At 36.7% G+C, this 24686-nt stretch overlaps 2 protein-coding genes across 2 annotated transcripts; both read left to right on the forward strand.

Annotated features, from left to right (window-relative positions):
* Window positions 1-234: 234 nt before the first annotated feature.
* LOC137938760 (histidine kinase 1-like) lies at window positions 235-14564 on the forward strand. Its single transcript, XM_068783791.1, has 13 exons — window positions 235-729; window positions 2245-2487; window positions 2580-3338; window positions 4115-4362; window positions 4983-5142; window positions 6879-7005; window positions 10688-10777; window positions 10980-11159; window positions 11277-11346; window positions 11752-11794; window positions 12312-12452; window positions 12696-13958; window positions 14094-14564. The coding sequence occupies exons 1-13, from the start codon at window positions 478-480 to the stop codon at window positions 14307-14309; spliced, it is 3792 nt and encodes a 1263-aa protein (XP_068639892.1). The 5' UTR covers window positions 235-477; the 3' UTR covers window positions 14310-14564.
* Window positions 14565-22347: 7783 nt separating this feature from the next.
* On the forward strand, window positions 22348-23518 carry LOC137938715 (MYB31 transcription factor31-like). The gene is made up of 2 exons (XM_068783725.1): window positions 22348-22610; window positions 22841-23518. Exons 1-2 carry the CDS (start codon window positions 22348-22350, stop codon window positions 23262-23264), a joined length of 687 nt encoding a protein of 228 aa, XP_068639826.1. The 3' UTR covers window positions 23265-23518.
* Window positions 23519-24686: the final 1168 nt, after the last annotated feature.

Here is a 24686-nt window from a genome sequence, read left to right on the forward strand (position 1 = left end):
TCTGGTCGCAGCAATGGATGGGTGGCCATTGCTCACAGGTTCTGCAGGTGAGTCGAGTAACGGAGTTAGTCACTGGGGTGATTGCTTTTTGCTGCTTTCCCTATTCTTTGAGCTTCTTCCTGTATGGATTGCTGCCATTTAATGGCTTCCAAGGGTTATCAAGGTAATTTCGGCTATCTTCTTTCTGCGTTTAATTTGCTCCCTCCGTCGTCCCTTCAGGAGGCAACGGTCTAGTTTCGCAAAGAGGAATTTAAAAAAGGGGTGAGGGAGACAGGAAAGAGGAGGCATATGAGGACTCCACTCTTGAAATAGCGAGCGAATCGGTTAAAAGTGGGACATGACAAGGAGATTAATTAACAACCCATATTGGGAATCATGCCAACTACCCTCTTATTCAAGCTGCTGCTGCTTCTTCCTGTGTTTTACATCTCGTCTGCATGAAGTTAAGCTCGCTTGGTTTCAGAGGTTGGAAGAACCATGGCGAGGAGGACTCCTTCGGTTCGTTTTGAGTCACCTTCGACTTCTCCGCTCCCATTTGCAGGCATTTGGAGAAGATGGCTTGATTGCTTCCGACATGTAACCAATGGTTCCACCGAGAATCGGGGAAGTTCCAGTGGTCCTAGTAGAAGAATTCTAGGTGGGGAGGATGAGGAACAAAACTTCCAGTTCGAGAAAACTCACTGTCTCTCCTCTTACTACAGTGTCTTTGTTGCTCGTCTTGCGATTATGGTACTTCCAGCTTTGAAGACATTTTCTAGCGACTCCTTGCCATCTATCTTTGAATTGTGTTTGTTTCTCTAATGTGCTATTGCCTTAGGAACCATTTATAACGAGTATGTGAATAATCTAGTGCAATTAGCTTTCTCTAATAAGAACCGTGCTCTTCGACACTGTTATAAACAAAGACTTGGTTCTTTACTGCTGTTAATATGGATTTGAAGATAGAATATTGGATAATAGACCCTTTGAAAATTTAAGTACATGAAGGACTAATAGTGTCTGTTTATCCTGCCCTCAGAAACGTAGTACTGCACAAATGTCATTTAGGAGAAGGAATATCATTCGATTGATAATTGCTAATCGTCAACAGTGATAAACAATATAATGGCATTTAGGAATTTTTACCTCTTATAGGCATTCGTACTAAGAACTGTGGAAGTGATATCTTTAGAATGGCTGAGGGCCACAGATTTCATGTCAATGAGTTCTTGTAGTTACATAACTTATGATATTCTTGATTTCATCTATTACTAACCAGTGAACTTATTCCATGTGATAAACCTCTTCTGTTTCATACAAATCATAGATGGATTAAGGTTTCTTGTATTCTCACTTTCATATAGTGCTTCTCAGATGATAGTTTTTTCTCAATTCTACTGAGATCTGAATGAGAGTCTTGCCTTCTAGTTTTAGCAGGGCACGATCAATCTTTACTAATTTAAACTGTTAGCTATGTTCATTTTGTGCTTCTTTGCTTCTCAAAATGACAACGAATGTTCTAGTGCACCATTTGGTGGAAGTGAACTACTTACATATTATCAAGTGAATAAGTATACATGAAACACTGCCAAACAGAGGAATTATGACATGAAAACCAAAAAAATGCTATTGGTAACTTGTATAACAATCTCATGCCACAGGTACAGCATAGAGACAACTCAAAGTCTGCTATTATAAAATCTGTAATAACTAGAACTAGAAGTCTGCAATCACAGCGAGTTCTTGGTCCCTTAAAATTTTTGAAAAGGAACTTGGACTAAATCATGATGGTTTTTTATTGATGAAGATGACAGGTCTTAAGTCCATTTCACTGAAGATAAGCTTTTAATTTTAATGTCAAGTTAACAAAACTAATAGAAAAGTGAATATTAGAAACTTTGCTTTGATGTTGTCACTGTTAAGACAAGAAACATAGTTTATGATCCAATATTTGATTCTTTAACAATTTGTTGCCTGAGAAGTTAGAATTAGATTATTTACAGAATACCTTTTGAGTTGATATTATTGCACTACTTGTCAAATTGTATGAAATGTTAGACCTCTCCACGAACCAGAATTTTCTTCTTCTTCTTATTATTATTATTATATTATTGTTGTTGATGTTGTTTCTGTTGTTTTTATTACTATTATTTTACAGAGCAACTCAGTAATGTATTTGGAAAGCCAATTCCTCAATACTTGTATCAAGAGAACAGTAAAATAATGTGCAGCAAGTCAGTTTCACCTTTCTCTGTGTTGCTGCAGGTGATGCTAGCCATTTTAATTGGGATGCTGACAATACTGACATGGCATTTTACAAGGTCATACACAACAAAATCAATAAACAGCCTAGCATATGGCCTCAGATATGAACTTCTACAACGCCCTATACTGCGGATGTGGAACATTCTGAATTCCACGGTGGAAATAACCATGGCCCAGGTTAAGCTTTGTGAATATGTGATTGACCGTTATGGAAAACCTATGGCCCACACACGGCAACTTGAGGTAAACAGTATTCCTTCAAATCACATATGTTCCAATCGATTAGATCTCTCTATTTTATGCTTGTAATTTGATTAGAATGTGTAACATGGCAGCTATATGAAGTTATGAGGGATGTAACATGGGCACTCTTTGCAAGCCGAAAAGCTCTGAATGCAATAACTATAAGTCACCGTAATGGATTTGTCCAAGCATTTCACAGGGATCACAGAAATAATAGCACATACTATATCTACTCTGATCTTCCAAATTCATCGCATATTGGTGGGAACTATAGCTTTTTAGAACGTAATGCTTCATCAATTTGGTATAGAGAACCACTTAATCCTGCTACTGGTGCAACAATGGGAATCCCGAGACAAATCCCACCAGAAGATCTAATAACAATAGCAGGTCTCTCAGAAGTCCATGATGGAGCTGCCTCTTGGCACGTGGCAGTGAGCAAATATACTGATTCACCATTGCTTTCAGCAGCATTACCTGTCTTTGATCCTATTGATAATAAAAGTATAACAGCAGTTGTTGGGGTTACAACTGCACTTTTTAGTGTTGGCCAGCTGATGAGAGAACTAGTAGAGATTCATAGTGGTCATATGTACTTGACTTCCAAGGAGGGTTATTTACTTGCAACATCAACAGAATCTCCACTACTGAGGAATTCATCAAGTGGTCCCAGTCTTATGATGGCTACAGATTCAAAAGATGACATAATAAGGTCAGGAGCAGAGTGGCTGCAGAACACTTATGGGAACAAGTTCTCAATAAATCATGAGATTCATGTGGAGAATGTCATGCTTGGATCACAGAGGTGTTACATTGACTCGTTTTTTGTGGATCTAAAGAGACTTCCTCTGGTGAGCTTCAATTTGTACTAAGATCTTGCTCTTCCAATTCACTCATTCCATATAGGGCCTATTTATTTACTCTTTGTTTCTTGAGGGTGGGGGATTCATGTGTTGGGAATTGGTCTGGATTATAACATTTAGAATTTTAATTCTGTTTCTTTTCAAATTCCAGCATTAGTGTGTCTGAAATAAATTCTCACAAGAATTCCAATTGACAAAAACTTTCTTCAACTTGTGCAATTCTATTTCCACTCTCCAGCCATGGAAATAAACTCTAGAAAGATGACTTTTACAGTAAACACGCATCTAAAAAAAAACTTTTCTCTGGAAACAACTTTCATGCATCTCAAAAAAACAATAATGACTTTAACCTTTTTCAAACCAGATAGCCTTTTTGAATTGACCATGACATTAACCTTTTATAGTAATTATAGAGCCACACTAACTCTGGAATTCTGTATTCTGGAAGTATTTATATTATAAAATTATATTCTAATAATAGAATTCTAGAAGGTAAATCCTAGAAATACAATTCTAAACACTCTAACACCCCCCCCCCCACAAAAAAAAAAAAAAAAAAAAAGTAAATAATTAAAGAAGGTAAAGCTTTGCACTTCAGTTCTTCTACAATAGTTGATCTTTTCTTTTCTCTAGAGATTCAAATACAAATTCAAGAAGTAGAACAAAAGTGTGTCACTCTATTTGGTTCTTTTCAGAATCGTCCAACTCTTATGCGATTTTCATCTCTTTGTGAGACTTATGAGTAGTACAACTCGCTATTTCAGGTAGGTGTTATCATCATTCCAAGAAATTATATAATGGGAAAGATCGATGAGAGAGCAATCACAACTTTGATCATACTGATCACTGCATCTCTTTGCATTCTTGCTATTGGTTGTGTTTGCATTTTTTTTCTGACAAGTGGGGTATCGAAGGAAATGAAACTAAGAGCAGAACTGATAAGCCATCTTGATGCAAGAAGAAGAGCAGAGGCTTCAAGCAACTACAAAAGCCAATTCCTAGCTAACATGAGGTCATTTTTATTGTTATTGTTATATGTATAAAAAAAATGAAGCTCTTATCTTGATGCAGTCACCAAACTTCCAAAATCATGGTTTTTCTACCAACTTTCCAAAAAATTGCACTGAATATACAAGTGTACTACTCTTGCCATTTGATACAAAGTGATATTTATTTTCTTTCAATTTCGTGCAAAATAAACTGTCCATCCTACATGAAGAACTGGATTGTGTGAATGAAAGAAACACATATACACAAGTCATGGTCAATAAATAAGTCAGTGGTGTTAGTCCATATTGAAGTAAAGGACTTACATAAACTTCTTGTTCAGAGACCTGATATCAAAAAAAATTCTTGTAAAATTCACATTCATTGAACTTGCAAATGCCATATTAAAAGTTGTCATATTGGTGAAAAAATATAAATAGGAATTGTTGGATGTGCACCTGCTATCATTAATAGTGTAATAGGCAATCCTTCACCAAGGTTTCTTCCCATTTGTGTCCTCGTTTACTATTTTGTGCATTTCATCTGTCCAATCAACCATGTTAAATTAGTTTAAATTGCATCCTTACATGAAAAGACATCTATTTATGCTTGAAGATGATTTTGTTTCCTCTTATTATTTTACAGTCATGAATTGCGAACACCTATGGCTGCGGTTATAGGATTGCTGGACATCCTCATGTGTGATGATTGCCTTTCAAATGAGCAGTTTGCCACAGTAACGCAGATCCGTAAATGTTCAACTGCTCTACTCCGCCTCCTTAATAATATCTTGGACCTTAGCAAGGTGAGACCACATTGTTGACTAATACTGACGTATGAGCTTGGGAGTGAAATTTAGCACTTTATTTTAGTTCATATTGTGTGTTATGACTCGTAATTTTTTATTTGGGTAGAAGAGTTCGAGGGAAAGAGAAGGGAGTGAGAGTGAGGGAGGAGGAAACTTAAAGAGAGGACGTGAGAGAGTTGGGGTTGGGAGTTCAAGAAGAGAGAGAGCAATGGGAAAGAGAAAGGGAGGAAAGGGAGAGGAAGGAGGAAAGCACGAGTGTGAGAGCTGGGGGGTTCCAAAAGCCTCCCCTCTCAAAGTGATTTTCTTATAATATAACTTCTTACTACAAGATATGCTTAGGTTTGACTAACTGAACTTTTTGGAGCTACAAGCTTAGCTTTTGTCGAGTTTTGCTTTATAGAGTACCTAAAACAATTAGTCAAAAACTATTCCTAAGAAAATCAATTGCATACTCCTATTCTTAAACTATTCCTAAAAACTATCCCTCCACCCTGAGTCGGAGGCAAGGGGAAGGGCAGGGTGGAGACCTCCATCCCTGTTGAAACCCCATACTTCACTCGGGGGAAGGGGGCAACATGGCAATTCCATCCCGGTTACCTGACAAGGAGGAGAGGGCCTAGCCCTCCTAGAGGGTCTCTCTACTGGTGGCTGGGCAAATGGAAGGGATGCGATGCACCATTTCTCCCGCTGGGTGACAGGGATAGAACCACCTCCTCCCCCTCCAATGAAGAGAAGGGTCGGCTATTCACTGCAGAGGAAAAGTGGACAAAAGGGGACAATTGTCCCTGTCGTATCCCTCCTACCCTCTTCCTCTTCGACCTGCAATTAAACTTAAAAAAAATTCAGGAGTTTCCCATTACCATTTTATGCGGAGAAAAGGAGGACGGCTGAGAGAAAAGAAAAGTAGAAATTAGAGGAATGAGAATAATTTGTCATTTCTCGGGGGGTCAGAGTAATATCTGCACTAGGGATTAGAGTAATTTCCACAAAAAAAAATATGACTGTAAAGAGCATTAAAGAAGCAGATGATAATTGATGGAAGCAGATCCAAATTGCCTTCAGAGTTGCAACATCTGTTATGATGTCTGAAAAATGCAAAATGCAAAATAGGGTCACCAATAAATAAAATATTCCTTTTAGAGTAAGAAAGAGTACATAACCTTAAAATCTGGATGATAAATTTATATATGGTGACTGCAAATTCTCTCTGAACTTATTGCTTGAAATCTCTGATGACTTCATAAATTACTTATAAACAACCATTATATATTGCTGAATGTGAGATTTCCCTTGTAATATTTCTCGTTGTTCTGCTTTGTTCAAGTTACCTGCAAGATTGCTGTTATTAGTGAATGTTACTTAAGGTACCCAATACAAGCACCACTGTTTCTTGTTTTGGAATTGTTGATATCAGGTATCCTGTTGCTGTGTGGTTAAATTCCCATACATCTTTGCTATCCTGTTGAAAATAGCTCTGAGAATGATAATTAGTCAAGTCTTTGCTATTTTGTAAGTAATTTTTTGGTTTGCACCAGCTCACACTCACTGAACTCTTACAAGCTTCTAGTCATTTAGTATCTTCCAAATTACTAAGAATTTTATGGCAATTTTATGGCAAAAATGTGTATCCTTATATTTCATATATTTAAGCGTTATTTGCTAGTGCCTGAAGCATGCATCGACCAATTCCTTGTTACAGGCTGCCAAATGGCTAAATTTCAAGTTTTTTGTAGGTCGAATCTGGAAAATTAGTTCTGGAAGATGCTGAATTTGACTTGGGGCGAGAACTTGAAGGACTTATGGATATGTTCTCTGTGCAATGTATAAATCATAATGTAGAGACAGTTCTGGATCTTGCAGGTCTGCATTCCAACTTTTCTGAGCATATCTAAGAATGGCAAGAAAATAGCTAATAATGTCTTAGCAAATAAGTCTACTACTTCATTTAGTTTTAAGTAGGAAAACCCCATTTTATTTCCTTTCTTTGCCTTCTCTATAGGAAGTCTACTAAGTGCTAATAAGCATGTAGTACTTCTTGGATCTTCTTTGCGTACACACACTTGGCTTGTGTTGGTTTATGGCAGAAAGTGTCCCTTTCATTGGCTCCTGTACTCTTTAACAACCCCCATGAAGAGACTTTGCTTTATCTTTCTAAAAATAATATTGCTGCTACATTAAGTAAACAAATCTATTGAAACATATGCAAGAAGGGTATTTTGGTCTTTTCCCCTCTTGTATGACCCTCTTAGATTAGCTGCTAGCTAGTGTCTTATGTGTAGTTAGGGAGATATAAGTGTACAAGTGTAGAGGGGCATCTATGTCTTTTTGTATGATGATAACTTAAGTGAGCTTATAAGAAGAATTAGGATCTCGATTCAAAACCAATGAGTGCTGCTCCTCAACACAGCCTCTTCTAACTCTCCTATCTTCTCTCTTTCTCTCTTTATTGCTCCATGTTTTCTAATTTTCACGGTATCACGGAAATTCAATCTGATAACTGTGTGGTTTTAGCAAGAATCTTCTCCTCCCCAAATCTGTAAAGTCTCCAAGAAGAGGAATTTCACAAAATTTCTGTTGATTGAAGGTAAAGGTTAGACTGTTTTCCCTTTATCTGTGTCATAACCCTAGGGTTGATGGCTTGTGCTGTCAATTTGAATAGCTTTGTGAAGTTTTTGTGCCCCTACAGGATTGTTTGGGTCTCCTATCCTAATTATATGAACTTGTTGAATTTTTGGAGAAGATAAATAATTCACTACTTGATTATAACTGTGTACAATGAGCCTCTATTTATAAAAAAGAGAAAGTAAGAAGAATCAAATTACAATTAAACTATCTATGTCCCAGTTACTTCCAAAGTCTAACTCTTAGAGACAAGTCCTAGAGTAATTAAACAACTGAACATAAATAGAAGATTGGACTAACTAAATTTTTTTTCTAACTTAGACACTTCTGTGAGACTTCCTCCCGTGAAGCTTCTGTAAGATTCCCCCATATGAATTGTTGGTACGTGAGACTTCTTGCTATGAGAGTCATTTAATTCTCTCCCATCCCTGCTCTTCAGCACTGTCCCTCAAATTTTATAACTTCAACTTGCAATAAAAAGGATTTTTGGTCTTCAAGAATCTTTTTTTCATATTATACTCCCCTTGACTTAGACATTCTGATCACATAAAATTTGATTACCACAATACGTGGAATTCTTCATTGTAGATTATGTCATCTACCCCATCCTTCATACTTCTCCTTCTATTCTCCCCCTCAAGTTGGGAGGTAATGACAGCAAACCCAGCTTAAAACAAAAAAAATTACCTTAGTAATTATCTTCTCCATCAAGATGTCCTAAGGATAAGTACTCAACTTAATACACACCCTCAAAAAATAAAAAATATGGGTGATAAAGAGGAGTCGAAAGTAACCTCAAAAGATTTCAAATGCAAAATAGTGATAATAATTACTAAACAAGGTAATGCTTGTCACTCAAAGGACAACGATAAAAGAACCCACTTAAGGGATGACGATAATAAAATTAGAAAGTGACTAGCAAAATAACAAATAAGTTGGACCAAGTATGACTTCTAAGAAATTTTTGGGGGGTGAGCATAATTTTTGGAGATGCCGATGCAGAAGATACACAACCGGTCGAACAAGTAAGCCAATACTAGAGAGGAGATCCTGGGTCAAATCGCCCCACTTGATCTCCCCTTGAATCCAAAAAATAATAATTTTATTAGCAATAAACAATGCTTGAATTAAACTAGCGCAATTAAAAGCTTACACACCAAAGCTAACTAAGAAATCCTTCCAACCAACAAGGAATATAGAGTTTGCCAAACCGCATAGACGTCAATGGTTCCACATGCCTCCACCAAAGTTATATTGATGAAATCTGGACCAAGATAAATAAGAGGCATAGATAACAGATTGAAGCATCAGGAGTTCTGCTCCCCACTTAAAAGGGGTTTCTATATCTTGTCAAGCTTCTCAGCCTTGACAACAGGGTGACTTTGGCAATAGCATCACAAGCAGCCGGTAATCAAAGGGACAGCCGTGCTTGTCAAAATAGCAGTGTAATGCACAGAAAAAGTTTTCCACAAAGGCAAGTGAACCCAGTTAGCCCACCCTGCTTGTTGCATGAGTTGCATCTGTTAGGACCCTCTTTCGCCTGTTTTCTCAGTATCATGACTGGAGGCTGATGCATCATCAGATAATTGAGATGATAGAACCTTTGGTACAGCAGGACAGAAAGTGAACATGTAGGCCAATGCTGGGATGATGTTGGCAGAACAAGTAACATCAATGCTGGTCTAATTTACCTCAACCTGTCTGGCCAAGGTACACGTCTCATCTGCCTCGAACTGCATTCAGGCAATGTGCAAGCTTTTTCTATGATATGATAGCAGCAACAACCATGATCTCAAGCAGCAAAGGTTCATAAATAAGGAGAGGCAGTAGCAGGTTTGGCAATGAGCAACATCAGAAGCAACACGATCTTTTTGCGACTCCGCACATGCAACCAGATAAGGAGAAGCCAACAGAAACGAAAAATCAAGAGCTGGAGAGAGCCAACATGGGGCTTTAGAAGACCTAAAACTAGGCTACGGAGATTGCATCTTCAGAAGTGTCTTTCAAGCAACAACAGAAAACAAGAAGATCACTGCCACTGTGCTGGGCATGTCAGATAGCATGGGCATCCACAAAGCAAAACATTGCAAGGAAGCGATATCAATTGCATAAGTTCACCCATCGATTTCTTTGTGACTTCTTTGAAACAGACGTGTTGAATCCTCTATTTCTGCCCCAACGTCAGCCTTCTCCAAAGACCCAACTGGGCTCAGTTGTTAGGCCTCACATGATCTAACTGTTTTCTGGATAGATCTTCTATATAAACTACAAGAAGCGCTGGGAATAGAGCTTGGCATGCACTGTGGATAAGGCTCTACTGTCTTTGTGGGTTGACGGAGTCAACTCATAGAATCTGCTCCGATACCATGTTGAATTTCTGGCGAAAAAAAATAATTGACTACTTGAATATAATTGAGTAGAATGAGCCTCTATTTACAATAGAGAAAATATATAGAATCATATTACAATTAAACTACTTATGTCCCAGTTACACCTAAAGTCTAACTCTTAGAGACAAGTCCTAGAGTAATTAAACAACTAAACATAAGTATAAGACTGAACTAACTAAAACTCTCCTAACTAAGACAATTCTGTGAGACTTCCTCTCATGAGACTTTCTTAAGATTCCGTCATATGAATTGTTGGTCTATGAGACTTCTTGCTATGAGTGTCATGTAAGACTTTCCCACACCTGTCTTCAATAGAGCTCATACATATGTCTGTATAAAAATATTTGTTTCATTATGTAAATAAGAAGGTAATACTACAAAAAATCATATTACCCAGGCTACTTCTGAATGACCAAACTAAGTAGACTCCTAAGTTTCATTAGACAAGATTAAAGCCTCATATTTTGCATTAATCATAATTTTACTACTGTTTTAATTGGTAGTCCTAAATCCTTCATATTTGAATGCAGATGATATGCCAAAACTGGTTAGGGGAGACTCAGCAAGAGTTGTTCAAATTTTTGCAAATCTCATCAGCAATTCAATCAAGTTTACATCATGTAAGTGCGCTTTGGGTTAAATATTTCTGCCAATCTTCATTATTAGCTCTTTCAGTTGTCTAGCTAAATAAGTTATTCTGGAGGAAGAAAATTCAGTAAATGTATTTTTGGTGACATAAATTGTAGCGGAACGAGCATTTTTTGCTTTTTATTTGGAAACTTTATGTGAAAGCTTAGAGATTATACAGCTTTAACATTGCAGCTGGGCACGTTATTTTGCGTGGTTGGTGTGAAAACAGCAGAGAGACGTTGTATCTTGATCAAAAGAATACAAAGCCTGCTGTAAAGACAAAATCACGACATCATAGAAGCCTTTCAAAACGATCCATCAACAAGGATAACACTATTACTCTTAGATTTGAAGTTGATGACACTGGTTCAGGTACTGTAACTTTTATCATTCTGCATGAGGCTCAAGAAAGCATAATTCATCTACTTCTAAATTTCTCTTCTATTATTTGCTGATAAATTGATCTTATCTGCTAACATTCTTTTGTAGGAATTGATCCAAGCAAATGGGAAACAGTGTTTGAAAGCTTTGAACAAGCTGATCCGTCGACTACAAGAACGTATGTGAAAAAGTGTGAACTTTAAGAGTTTAGAGAGAGAAACTGAAAGAGAGAAAATAGGAGGAGAAGAAGAAGTGAGAAACAAGAGTTCTGAAAAGACTCTCCTTGGGGATCGAGCTTGATCCCCAGTCCTTTTATAATGAATCTCAGTACAAATTACAGAAATGCCACAATTCAGTTTGTCATCAAGATTCTGTGCACATGCTTTGTTCAAACTTCAGCTACTGGTTTCCTGCAATAGGTCTTTTTAAGGGAGTGTACTGTCCCTGCATTGGAGGGTGATGTGAATATTCAATTTTAAAAAAAAAAATCAAATTCGAAATACTTACTAGTTATTCGACATTTTACAGAGATTACTAAAGACTATATGAGTCTGATGGTGGTTTGTTTTACTATTGTTTTCAGGCATGGAGGAACTGGGCTTGGCCTATGCATTGTACGCACCCTGGTGAGTATGCCATATCACCTGTCATAAATTGGAATGACACTTTGATGGCTGCAAAAGAGATTTAATTCACTTGGTCACTTAGTCCATTCTTAGAAATGTAATAAAAAAATCACATTATTCAAAAAATAAATTTCAAAAGTAGGAATTTTTAGAAAGTGACATAAGTGTCCATTTGAATATGGAGAATAGATTCTTTTTCTTGTATTATTTTTGTAACAAGATCACAGCTCTGTTACATGCTACGAGTGCTTGGAAATAATTAGCACCAAATTGAAACCATGATAAGATATGCTAAGGCTTGAATACCCATAATGATTATTTCTGAAAAGCTTTTTATATCATGCATTTCAGGAAATAAATCTAGGCTGATGTGCGGCTTGAATACCCTTAATGGGTATTTCTGAAAAGCTGTATATATCATACATTTCAGGAAATAAATTTAGGCTGAGCTCTAGCAACTTTGACATGGTAAGAATTAATCAGTTTGCTTACTTGGCTTTGTGATGAATATTGATAGGTTAACAAGATGGGTGGAGAGGTCAAGGTGGTAAAGAAGGATGGTCCAGGGACTCTTATGCGGCTGCACTTGGTCCTGAGTGCACGTGTAGATGGCATGGGACATTACTGTCAAATACAATTTGTAGACCGCAGCTTAATGGTATTTTCCGTCTATCAGACCTAAGTTTTTCAAGTTCTTTTGTTTTTCAAAACAATGTGGGCATAGTACAAATAAATAAAAAATTTATGTCTAAATCAAAACACCAAACAACGACCACTTTGAAATAAATGGGTGATGAAGCATGACAATCATGTTTGTAGGACTTCACTAAATATTTAACTATTGTTCCAATGGCACTTTGCTGCATTAGCTTATTTTGTCTTTAAACGAATATGTATTTAGGTGTTGCTTGCACTAAATGGCAAGACAAGTAGATGCATCATGTCCAACTGGTTAAGGAAAAGCAGAATCTGCACAAGAGAGGCATCTGAATGGAATGAACTGGCACAAATACTTCAGGAAGCTATCCAAGGGAACAGAATAGATGAATCTGCATTTACAACAGAGCATGCAAATAATGAACATCCGAGACTAAATAAGATGAGAGCTTTAAATGGTCAAAACTTGAAGACATCAACTATAGTTATACTGGTTGACATTGGGCTACTAAATATGAGCACAAACATATGGAAGGACCAGCTAAATTTCCTTGAAAGATATCATGGGAAGGCAAGCTTTGCATGGATTCTGAACCATGACACACCTGGTGTTATCAAGACCGAGCTTCGGAGAAAAGGGCATCTGTTGATGGTTAACAAACCACTGTATAAGTCGAAAATTGTTCAAATTTTGGAAGCCATTTTAAGAGAAAGGAACTTCGATCTTCAAAGACAAAATAATGTCTCTGGAACATTGGGTACTGAAGATTTATGTGAATGCCTTGAAACAGACCAGATACATTTTGATGTTACCAGCACAGATGACTCTGATATTTCTGACATTGGTGGTTGTAAGTTAGGGAAAGGTGCAATTCTCACTGAAGAAGAAAATGGAGAAAGAATTTTGCCACCTTCTTCTCCTTACTTCAGTACTAGTAGTCCAAATATATCTGAAAGTGAAGTAAAATCATCAGAAGTTTCTTGTTGTTCTGATGGTCCAGAAGTAGAAGGTAAGGACACAGGGACACATTTGGGAAAGAGTTGTTTCAAGACATATGTCACAGATGGGGAAGTCATCAAGGCAGAACACCCAAGTCAAACAAGATCGGTAACATCACAGGTGGTGCCAAATCAATACTTCCAGTCATTACCATCCGAAGACACAACAAGTACTCAAAGGATGTCAGAGTTCACAGGTAGAACTTTACAAGTTACGAGTTGTCAACCAATCAAGGACTGCTCCGACAAGAACAGTTTTACTGGTTCACCGAAGGCTTCTGCCCACCAGGGATCTCTACAAGGATTATGTATTCTTCTTGCAGAGGACACACCGGTACTACAGAGAGTTGCAACTATAATGCTAGAAAAAATGGGGGCCACAGTTATGGCTGTAGGGGATGGACTTCAAGCTGTAGAGGCTCTGAGATGCACACTGAACAGGGTGACACTGTCCCCAACAGAACCGCACGAAATTCCACAAATAGATCTGATACTTATGGATTGTCAAGTGAGTAAGAAAAACCAGAAAATTCATATTTTTTAACCCTTATAATATTAAAATGCTCGATATAAAAAAAAAAAAAAGATGGCTGTTACTATAATTATTGCATTTCTCCTCCTAAACACTCTCTGCAAATTGCAGATGCCAAAGATGGATGGCTATGAAGCGACAAAGGAAATCAGAAGATCTGAGGAAGGGACCAGTTCACATATACCCATTGTGGCCCTAACAGCACATGCCATGTACTCAGATGAAGCCAAGTGCTTGGCAGTAGGGATGGACGCATATCTAGCAAAACCTATTGACTACAAGCTAATGGTGTCCACCATACTTTCCCTGACCAAGAGAGCCAATTGACACTTTCAAATAATGTGAAGGTAAAGATTTAGAGGCATCATTTTGAGTTTTGCTGCATCATCCGTGTCCCATGTACTGTAGTTTATTGAAAGTAAGTCCACCTAATCATTTGTATATAGCCCCATCACCCATGTATGTTGCAAACATAAAACTCGTGTCTAAACCAAAAAATAAAAGAAGAATGACCTCCATCTCCTGTGGCAGAATTTGATATTTTACAGCAAGATCATGTACCCAAGATGCAGCTATAGTTTTTCATATTACATATTTATCATTAGCTCGTGTTGATTTTTGAATATATTAGCTGAAGTTAATTGTTGGCATTCTCCAAAATCGTTTGGAATTTTGTTTATGCCAAGCTTTCTGCAAAATGGACCTCATGGGGATGAAAGTGCACCATTGCTCAATTCAGCTGGGTCAGACTCTGTAATCTTAGTACAAAGCCACTAAGCTATTTAAGCATGAGCTCTCAATCCTATTGCTTGAGCTGGTTATTGTCTGCATTTTGTTTATGGATTTCATGGTAAACAAGTTGTTTTCCCCATCTTTTATACTAATCCTATGTTGTTTTATGTAAATGTCCACATACTGTTTACAAATGTTTGTAAAAATTAATAAAAAATTCCCCTTAATATCCTTTTGTTAGTTAATTCAAAATGCATTTAAATCTAAAAATAAAAATTTTAAAGAATACAGGGCAAATAGCCAGGGCCTTTTAACCTGGTACTAGAGCCTCCTCTTCGAGGTGGCCATCTTATCCAATTATCCATTTTACCTCTCTACTTTGTTGGAGAAAGGCCTCAGTCTCCATCACATGTCCTAAGTTTGAGAATCAACCCTATGCAAAGGAGTCAAGTACTTTTGTGAGAAAAATAAAGACTTGAAGATTAGAGGCAAAAATGATTCGAGCGCATATATACAAGCTCAAAAAGACTATGTATGGCTTAAAACAAGTTCTTAGAATATGTTATAAAATGTTGAGATTATTCTTGATCGAGAACGAATTCATTAGAGGGAAAGTAGATATTACATTGTTCGTCAAGAATAGAAGATTGCATATTCTAGGTGTTCAAATTTATGTTGATGATATTGTGTGTGGGTATACTAATGAATCACCATGTAAAGAGTTTTCATACCTAATAGGGGAATTAAGCATGACGGGGGCATTACATTTCTTTTTTAGCAATTAAAAAAAGTCAATGAAGGAATTTAAATCTCTCAAACCAAATACATCAAGGAGTTGTTGAAAAATAAAATACAGATGAAAAGAGGGTTGTGTCAACCCAACTTAGTTCTCTAGCCAAATTGTGCAAGGATGAAGCTACCAAGAGTGTTGACCAGACCAAGTATAGAGGGATGATTGAATGTCAACTCCTACAACAAGACAAGATATTCAATACCATATTTCAAATCTCAAGATCCCATTACTATTTCATTATTTTTTTAATTGAACAATGGCAAAGGGGAGAGAAAAGAGTAAGATTAACTAAAAACAAATCCTTTAAGTAAGGGGGAGCTATTTCTAGACTTACCATGCATTGCATTTTATATTATGACACTAATCCCTTATTGATTAATGAGTGTTTGTCATTATAAAAAAGGAGTGTTGGAGAAATACCTCAAGATCTCAGCACATGTCTTAATTTTGATGATAGCAAACCCAACAAACTAATCATGGCATGCAAGTGTAATTTTTGAATCGAGGCAAAAGGAGTCAACCCCATGCAAAGGAGTTGAATACAAGAAAAATGAAAACTTCAAGAATAGAGGTAGGTAGGAGTCGAGCACTTGTAGAGCATTGCTCGCTTCTCCTGAAAATTTGAAGAACTAAGTTAAAAAGGGTTGACCATAAAAAATAGTTTGTGAATTTAAAAAGGAATAAACTCTTTTAATAGGAAGGATGATGTGTTGAATTGTAAAAGTTCAAAGGAGTCAACCACACACCCCTCAAAATAGTAACTTTTGAATTTAAAAGGAGTCAACCCCTTATGAATATAAAGAATTGTTAGGATGGAAAAATGAGTCAACTACATCAAAAGGAGTCGGCCCTTTATACATATAGAAGAGTTGTTGAGATAGAAGAGGAGTTGACTACATCCATCCCACTGAAGAGAGGTAGACTTGAAAAGGAGTCAGCACTTCAAAAGAAACTAACCTCTTCTCACTGAAATTCAAATTTGTAAAATGTCAAGCTCAAATCTGGAAGTTGTAGGACACTTAAAGTCAAGCTCAAATCCAAAAACTATAGGTCTCTAAAACTCGTAACCTACATCACATTCAATAACAAAAATAGGATTTAATGCAGGTTTTTATAATTTTTTACTAATTCTGGATTCATTTACTATATGAGGAAAAGTCATTTTTCAACCTTAATAACTAGATTTTTCAATAGTGGAAAGTGTGATGTTTAACTCAAATCCATCTCAAAGGTTGGTATCAAGTTGCTACGTTGATTTTCAAATATCCTAAGTCATCCTGCAAACTCTATGAAGTTTTTTCTTCTTCTCAAACTAAAAAAGAAGTTAATTTATTAGTTTTCTTTACAAAAATTAAGTATTTTGTTGAAGATCGGATATAGAAGAGTCTTACGTGACTCTCACAACAAGAAGTTTCATAAGAGCCAAAATTAATATGGTGGCGTCTAACAAGAGTCTCATGGAAGAAAGTCTCACAAAAAAGTATCAATTAAAGGTGATTTAATTATGTTAGTTTTCTATTTATATTCAGTGATTTAATTGTTCTAGGATTTATCTTTTAGTGTTTAATTTTGGGTGTAATTAGGATAAGGGTAGTTTAATTTTAATTGAATTATACTTGTTTCCTCTATTATAAATAGAGGTTCATTGTACTCAAATTACAACAAGTTAGTGAAGTATTTCTCTTTACCAGAAATTCGACATGGTATGAGAGCTGGTTTTGTGAGTTGACTTGTTCAACCCATAGAGATAATGCTATCCTTTTCTAATTTATCATCTCTTGTAGTTTAAGTTCATATTTTACCTTTTTGTTTCTTTCATATCCAAGTACCCATTGTTTTCTTAACATTCACACCTTCATACTAAACTTTTCATATTACAAATTATATATTAAAAAAAATATCTTTGAGTGTACTTTCCAACACAAAAAGAATTTTTTCAATCAGAGTATTTTATAAAGAGAAATCGATATTTGAACCAGCAAAGGTCGGACTACAAGAGAGGTTAGAGCAAGAGCAAAAAACTTTAATTTTTGAGGTATTTTATACCATTAATAATGATACTTTATATGGTGAATTATATATCAAAACAAATTTATTTAAGACTATTTTCTTACTTATCCCACCAATTCTCAATCTAAGTTTTCTAGAGGGAGATATCGATATCAGAAGAGACAAAAGTCATGTTGGCCCAAGAAGAAAGAGTATTGAGTTCGGCCAGATTAAAGAGTTTGAAATTTATCAGATTCTTTATTTCAAAATAAGTATATTTTATGAAGAAAATTTATATTTGGATAAAAGGTATCTATGTCTATTTTCAGAAGGATAAATTTCATGTCAATTTGATCTATATTTAAGGAGATATTCGCGTTGAGTCGACATGGGTCAAACTACAGAATGAAGTTAATCAAGAGGTCATAAAAGATACAAGAACGAAGGTCTTTATGTTAAATTAGATACCAATTTAAAGATATTCGAGTGTAATTTCTTGAGAAATAATTTTTTATTTTATTTTGAGCTATATTTTTTTAGATATCGATATCAAAAGTACCAAAGGTCAGTTTTACCAAAAATCTTCCTTTTTTTCTAACTTTCTCTCCTATTATTTCTCCATGCATTGAAGTGAATTGGATTTCCTTTTCTCCTAAAATACGAGTTTTTTAGCGAAAATTATCTTCTAATCAGAGAGTTTTGGTCAGACTTAATCACTCCATGATGTGCTCATTCAGGGTATGTAATATTTTGCTTCAATGTTGCTTTTAAGTTTTGCGTTTTTGTTACTTGGTTGTGTATCTTTCGCATAGTTAACTCCAAAAAGTTATATTTAGTCAAGTTTATTAAGTTCTACTGTTATAGTTTCCCCTAGTTTTTTTTTAAAAGTTCATTGTGGAAGTATGAGTGTTGCATAGTCACCTCATTTCAGTTAAAGTTTTTTTTCTCTAGTATTTATTTAGTTTATTATATTGTGTTTTTATCACTACTTAAAAAGTATAGGAGTGTGCCCAACATTCAGCTTGAGTCAAGTCTTTTATTCTTCACCCAAGAGGTGATTTGTGTTTAAATTATCCTTATAAAGTGAGTAGTCTCTTTATTAAGCTTTTTTGCATTTAAAATTGAGCAGAGTGTGTTTTAGACTATGACCATTTTGACTAGTGTATGGGGCTTGGTCGTACAAGTAGGAGTGATTTTCTTCTCCCACGTTGTGTTTTGTCCAAGTTGGGTCTCTATGTCTTTGTTATCCTCAACTTGAGGGGGGAAAGTGGAAAAAAAAAAGTAAAAGAAAGAGGTATTTTGTTCCACATGTTATGGAAATTTTTATGCGACCAAAATATTCAAGAAAGGGGGAGAACAAATGATGAAGATTTAACATCTATGAACAAGTTTTAGTTAATGAAGATTGAAGACAAGATTGAAAACCAAGAATCATTTTCATTACAAACTAAAGTTATAAACTCTAGTTTGAGGGGGAGGGTTGAAGAACAAATATGGAAGAATTTTACGTGACTCTTACAACAAGAAGTCTCACAAGAGCCAGAATTAATATGTAGTCTAAGAAGAATCTCATGGAAAGAGGTCTCACAAAAGAGTTTCAATTAAATGTGTTTTAGTTATGTTAGTTTTCTATTTATATTCAGTTGTTTAATTGTTCTAGGATTTATTTTTTAATGTTTAACTTTGGGTATAATTAGGATAATGGTATTTTAATTGTAATTAGATTCTACTTGTTTACTCTAATTAGATAATAGTGGCTCATTGTACTCAAATTATAACTAGAGATGCAGCGGGAGGTGGAGACTCATGCCATAGAAGCCCACATAAGGCGAGTGTCGATGCACTACAAGGCCCTTGCCTAGTTCTGGCCATACTTGGATCGTTTTATAGTCGTCTATTTGGATAAATAACAATATATAGCAAGTCTATAGAGAAACACTAGGTGCATCTAAGTTGTGTGAGATGATGAGCTGAACCATGCATTTTCATTTATTAAAAGTGGTAATTATACAGTTTACAATGATAAACTTAACTGAAACGATAAGCTTTAACAAAAGATAAAGACAACAATAGATAATTAAAACTTAGATCTTATCCAAGAAGATAAACCAGAGACAAGAAGATGTTAATCCCTTATCAAGTTGGTGTTTCAAGTCTGGTAGAAAAAACTCTTTGCAAGAGAGAGAAGTGTGTTTTTACAACAAAAGAGGTAAACTTCCTAAGGAGTTGGATTGGCAAAATATTTATTTGGATGGACAAAAGGAAGATACAAGTCACTATGGAGTGGGAGGCTCCAACTGAGGTAACAAAGTTAAGAAGTCTCATTTTGTAGGCAAACTACAACCAATGGTTCATTAAAGAGTACTTGGATGTTGACAACTTTTAAAGAATGAAAAAGTGCATGTTGTTCTAGTCAAAGAAATGCCAAGAGGTTTGAGCACTCAAGCAAGTGGTCATGATAGAGCTGGTCTCGAAGCTGCCAGAACTCAAGAGATCCTTCTTAGCTCGTGTCGTTAAATACTAGAGGGTACCCAACATAATTATAAGTACTTGAGATCAGAGATTCATGAGTACATTTTGGTGGAGTTATCCAAATTACGTAGAACAAACTTAAACTTCTCCTCAAGGTTACATCCACAATCGGATGCTTCCTTCCTTGTGCTTTCGTGAAACCTTCTGAAGAGTAGTGCTAGACCAAATGAGTTAGAGATAGTTGGCAAGTGTCTAGTCCTTTGTTCTGTGATAGAGAATGCATCCAAACAAGAAGTGCCTCTTACTTTTGTTAACCAAAAAAGGTATTAAAAATATTAACAAAGGTAATATTATCATTTTGTGTGATATCGAACAATTCCGTCCACCGATGAGATTATATTCACCCGTTAAATCTAAATCGTACAATTGTAATAATAAATAAGATAGTTGGAGAATCATTAGAGAAAATTATGTCATTTAAGACAGTCCTATTTAAAGGCAAGAACCTAACAACCCTTTCACAAAGTCTCATGCCTGGTTCCTTAACTAACACTAAGCTTTACATATCCATTTCACTGCCTAAACACATGAAGATGAGGTGCAATTTGGTTTGTGATAACAACAGCAAATAGAGCTCATGTGGCCCAAAATGCACGAGTTGGGGAGACATGACTGCTGCCCTCTTCTACTCATGTGAGAAGCAAAGTTTAGAAGCTTTTTGGTCTTACCATATGGATGAGCTATACTCCATTTTGGTACGAGCCAACCTTGTTTAAAGTATGAAATGAATTGGCAATACGTTAATTAGTATGGGTGCACTAGAAGATGCATGACCCACAAGTGCATTGATCATACCTAAAGAGAAGGGCTCCCTCCCCCAATCTCTAAGTCTCTCCCCCTGTCACATTAAGTTGTTAGGAAGAATCAGTTTAAGCAACATTTATTGTTTCCTTTCAAGGGTTGTGACTAAGAATTACATAATGATTTGCACATAAGCCGAAGGCCCTACCAAACCTTGCTGGTAGTGCTTATCATTTTTCAGCTAATTTTGGGTTTCGTTAGTGCTCTTGGTTGGAAATTTATATCCCAAAAAAATATAGAAATGTTTTTCTTAGGATATATATTTTCAAGAAACCTTCTGATAAAATCCTATTAGTGCCTTTCAGGAAATTACGCGATTTTTTTTAGAAATTTCCAAGGAGAATTAAATGAACCTATTATTGCCTTTATCCAGAGAGATAAATAGAAATTAATAATCAATCTCATACATTACTATACTTATCCGATAAAATTTAAGTAAAATAAAATATCAAATACAAAATTACCAAGAAAAATTACATTATCGTGAAAGTATTACACCACCAATTGTCAAATACTTATTCAAAAAAAAAATCCAAATGGTTTTTCGGCCTATCTTGGTAGCAAAATTATATGATTTTTTTAGTAAAAAAATTCAACTAGAAAAATGGTTTCAAGAAACATAAGGCACTAAAACTATTTTTTCTAAAAATAAAAAAATGTAAAAAAAAAAACAGAAGAAAAAATGGAATCTAAAACTAATTTTCTTAGAAATGAATTAAAGCTGATTTAATAGATAAGAGTTTTTTTTCCGAAGAGTTGGGCATGTTATTCAAATTGATTAGGTGGGCATGGAATTTGTTACAAGTGGTACTACTCATCATCTGTCCTCAAGATTTGGTAGCTGGAATTCGCTCAGTCTGAGACTTCATTGGATGTGACCATTGAGGTCAAGGACCCCACCACCTCCCAAGTTGAACAAATTTGTTATCCCACCATCTACTATTTATGATACCAGTGATCCTTGTTCCATCAAAAATGAGGTTTAGGCTTTAATATAACCCTATTCCAATTTTTTAATGTTTTAAGATAGGGTCTCAGGCCACGTGGGATGGGCCACCCCATGTCCCTATGTAGGTACAAAAAGGGTGGGGGCACGTCGATATCAGGACTTTGAATTAGAAAAGGGTGGCCCACCAAAGCAACAGTCAGGATTAGATGACCATAGAAATTTGTCCCTTGGGAGTTTAGAAAAATCCGCGGAGCATGATAAAAGTATTAAATAAATAAATAAACCTGACCTACCTACCTGAATGTTACCGAGAGAGGATGGTGTCCTTTTCTGGTTTTTCTTTATGGAATTTTTATATTAATTTATTATTATTTTTTATTAAAATAATAAAGAAAAACATGCTGACGTGATGATATCATCTAATCGATCGAGCGGCTACCACCCAGTCCTCTCAACCTTTCCCACCAACTCGCGTCTAGAAGGAAGGGGGCCCCACCCGTGGTGGCCCCACCTGGGTCAAACGTCTATAAAGACCCGCGTGGAGGCGAGGGGTGGAAGCGGGGTGCAAAATGGGGAGATCGCCTTGCTGTGAGAAGGCGCACACCAACAAGGGTGCCTGGACGAAGGAAGAAGACGACCGCCTCATCGCCCATATACGAGTGCACGGAGAAGGGTGCTGGAGATCGCTGCCCAAGGCGGCGGGCCTGCTTCGGTGCGGCAAGAGTTGCCGACTTCGCTGGATCAATTACCTGCGGCCTGACTTGAAGCGCGGGAATTTTACTGAGGAGGAAGATGAGCTGATTATTAAGCTCCATGGTTTGCTGGGTAACAAGTGAGTCTGCTCGTAGTGACTAACTCCTCTCTCTACTTTCTTCTTTTCTTCCTCTGCTCCGTCTATCGTGACACTAGAAGCTGGTGGAGAATTCCGGATTCCTGGGACTGATTACATATCTTTCCCTTGAATTCGTTCAATTATCCCACCTTGGGTTGACTCGAATTGGGCTCTGTACTCTTTCAGCTTTGAACTTTCTTGACAGAGAATCCACTTCTCTTCTTCTGCAGATGGTCTCTGATAGCGGGAAGACTCCCTGGACGGACTGACAACGAGATAAAGAACTACTGGAACACCCATATAAGGCGGAAACTATTAAGCCGAGGAATAGACCCTGCAACTCACCGACCCATCAACCAAGAGCCTCTTTCCCTCTCTTTATCTGACATCTCCGTCCCCTACTCCAAAGAACAAGTAAAGTATCAAACACAGGAGCAGGAATCCTCCAAAAGGTTTCGAGACCTGGACCTCAATTTAAACCTCTGTATTAGTCCCCCATCTCAACCACAGGAAACAAAGGAGTCCCTCAACAGAGGTAAAAGCTGTTTCCCTTGCAGTTTGGGGTTACATAAGAGTAACGACTGTAGCTGCAATGGGTTCTTGGAGTTGAACAAGACTGGAGTTTTGGATTACAGAAGCCTTGAAATGAAATAAATGGGGAGATAAGCTCTGTTGAAAATTTGAGTTGTCTCTCTGTTAAAGAGCGTGAGAGAGTGGAGATCCGAGGAAAATGAAGGAAAAAATGAGATTGCTCTCACTCCTTTGTTCCACTGTATCTGTGTTCTCTTTCTTGCTGCCTTGTAACTATTGCCATATATAATATACAGCTAGATTATTGCAACACCTATGTACTTCTACCACTCCACCTTGTACCACCTTTTCCTGTTCTCTCTTCTTCAGAAGATTGAATTAACAACAGAAACGAATCTATCCCATCTTCTGTTTTCTTGTGCATGGCATTTCAGAATCTGTTCATCACTTGTCAGCCACAAAATATAGTTCGAATGGGAAAACAGTTTTATAATCAACTTGTCTTCCGCTCAGAAAATACCGAATTTCAGATCCATTACATTCCCGCTTTTTGGATAAGCTGTGAGAGGAGGAGAATCCATGGAGCGGTTGGTAGGTAGGCGATCTCTTCATTAAAAAAAAAAAAAAAAAAAAGGGCAGAAGTATGAAACCTTCCTTCAGCTAATATCTCACTGAGGGCGAGAGTTCCACTACGTTATCCAAAGGACACTCCCTCTCCAATCTACTACCAACCAGAATTAATTCGCTTACCCCATGAAGTAGCATCAGGTCCAACTTGCAGTCTCTTAGGTTGCGAGAAACAACTCCACAGGGTAAAAGGTTCGAACTGTACCATCCGGTATTTCATTGACCATGTCCAAATCATTCTCCGCAGAGCTTATAACTAGAAGCCTTCCGACATGTCATGGAGTCGGAAATAAATAACCAGAAGAGGGCACCGTCATTAGCAGCATTTGGTAAATGTCTTTTGAGCATTTCATCGAGCAGGTCCTCAATGTTATCGACCGAGCTTAAGGCAACTGTCATCTGTTCAGCAAGCTTCGTCTTTTTAAACCAATGGCTCGAGGGCGACGTCGCTGCATTCACCAAGTAAAAAAGAACCAATTATTGGTGAAACAAAAAACAAATCACATACCCTTCCATGTTCACATCAGCTTCACAACAGAGTAATCTTCCCATGACCAACTGTAACTTCAGTCCATGGAATCCCTAATTTGCCATCAAGTTCTCCGAATTATTCCACAAAACTGAAAGAGACATCGCGTATTCAGAGGTTATCAGAATCAACACAAGATCAATAAACAATGAACTACCCAACCAGTCGAGACCAAGCTTGGTAAAATGACAAACTTCTCATTTTTCCGAACAAGCACCTTTCTCAACCCTTCATTATACAATAAACTTCTCAACTCCACATCATGCTTATTAGATAAATTTTTTAATCAGGTAATAGTGGAAGCTTCACGATCAAAAAAGTCCCATTATTGTAATGCCCAACTAAACAAGGTTCAACTAATTAAATTAACATAACAAGGAAACCCCCCC

The sequence above is a fragment of the Aristolochia californica genome, unplaced genomic scaffold (assembly GCF_029961685.1).
Source record: "Aristolochia californica isolate CCGP_79_NKW_82.1479 unplaced genomic scaffold, dmAriCali1.0.hap1 SCAF_8, whole genome shotgun sequence".
Lineage (NCBI taxonomy): Eukaryota > Viridiplantae > Streptophyta > Magnoliopsida > Piperales > Aristolochiaceae > Aristolochia > Aristolochia californica.

Bases quoted from the DNA above. Each gene is read 5' to 3' on its own strand.
- LOC137938715 (XM_068783725.1), top strand. From the start codon at position 22,348: ATGGGGAGATCGCCTTGCTGTGAGAAGGCGCACACCAACAAGGGTGCC. The intron at 22,611-22,840 runs GTGAGTCTGCTC...CTTCTTCTGCAG, and splicing joins CATGGTTTGCTGGGTAACAA to ATGGTCTCTGATAGCGGGAA.
- LOC137938760 (XM_068783791.1), top strand. From the start codon at position 478: ATGGCGAGGAGGACTCCTTCGGTTCGTTTTGAGTCACCTTCGACTTCT. The intron at 4,363-4,982 runs GTCATTTTTATT...ATTATTTTACAG, and splicing joins CAATTCCTAGCTAACATGAG to TCATGAATTGCGAACACCTA. The intron at 11,795-12,311 runs GTGAGTATGCCA...GAATATTGATAG, and splicing joins TATGCATTGTACGCACCCTG to GTTAACAAGATGGGTGGAGA.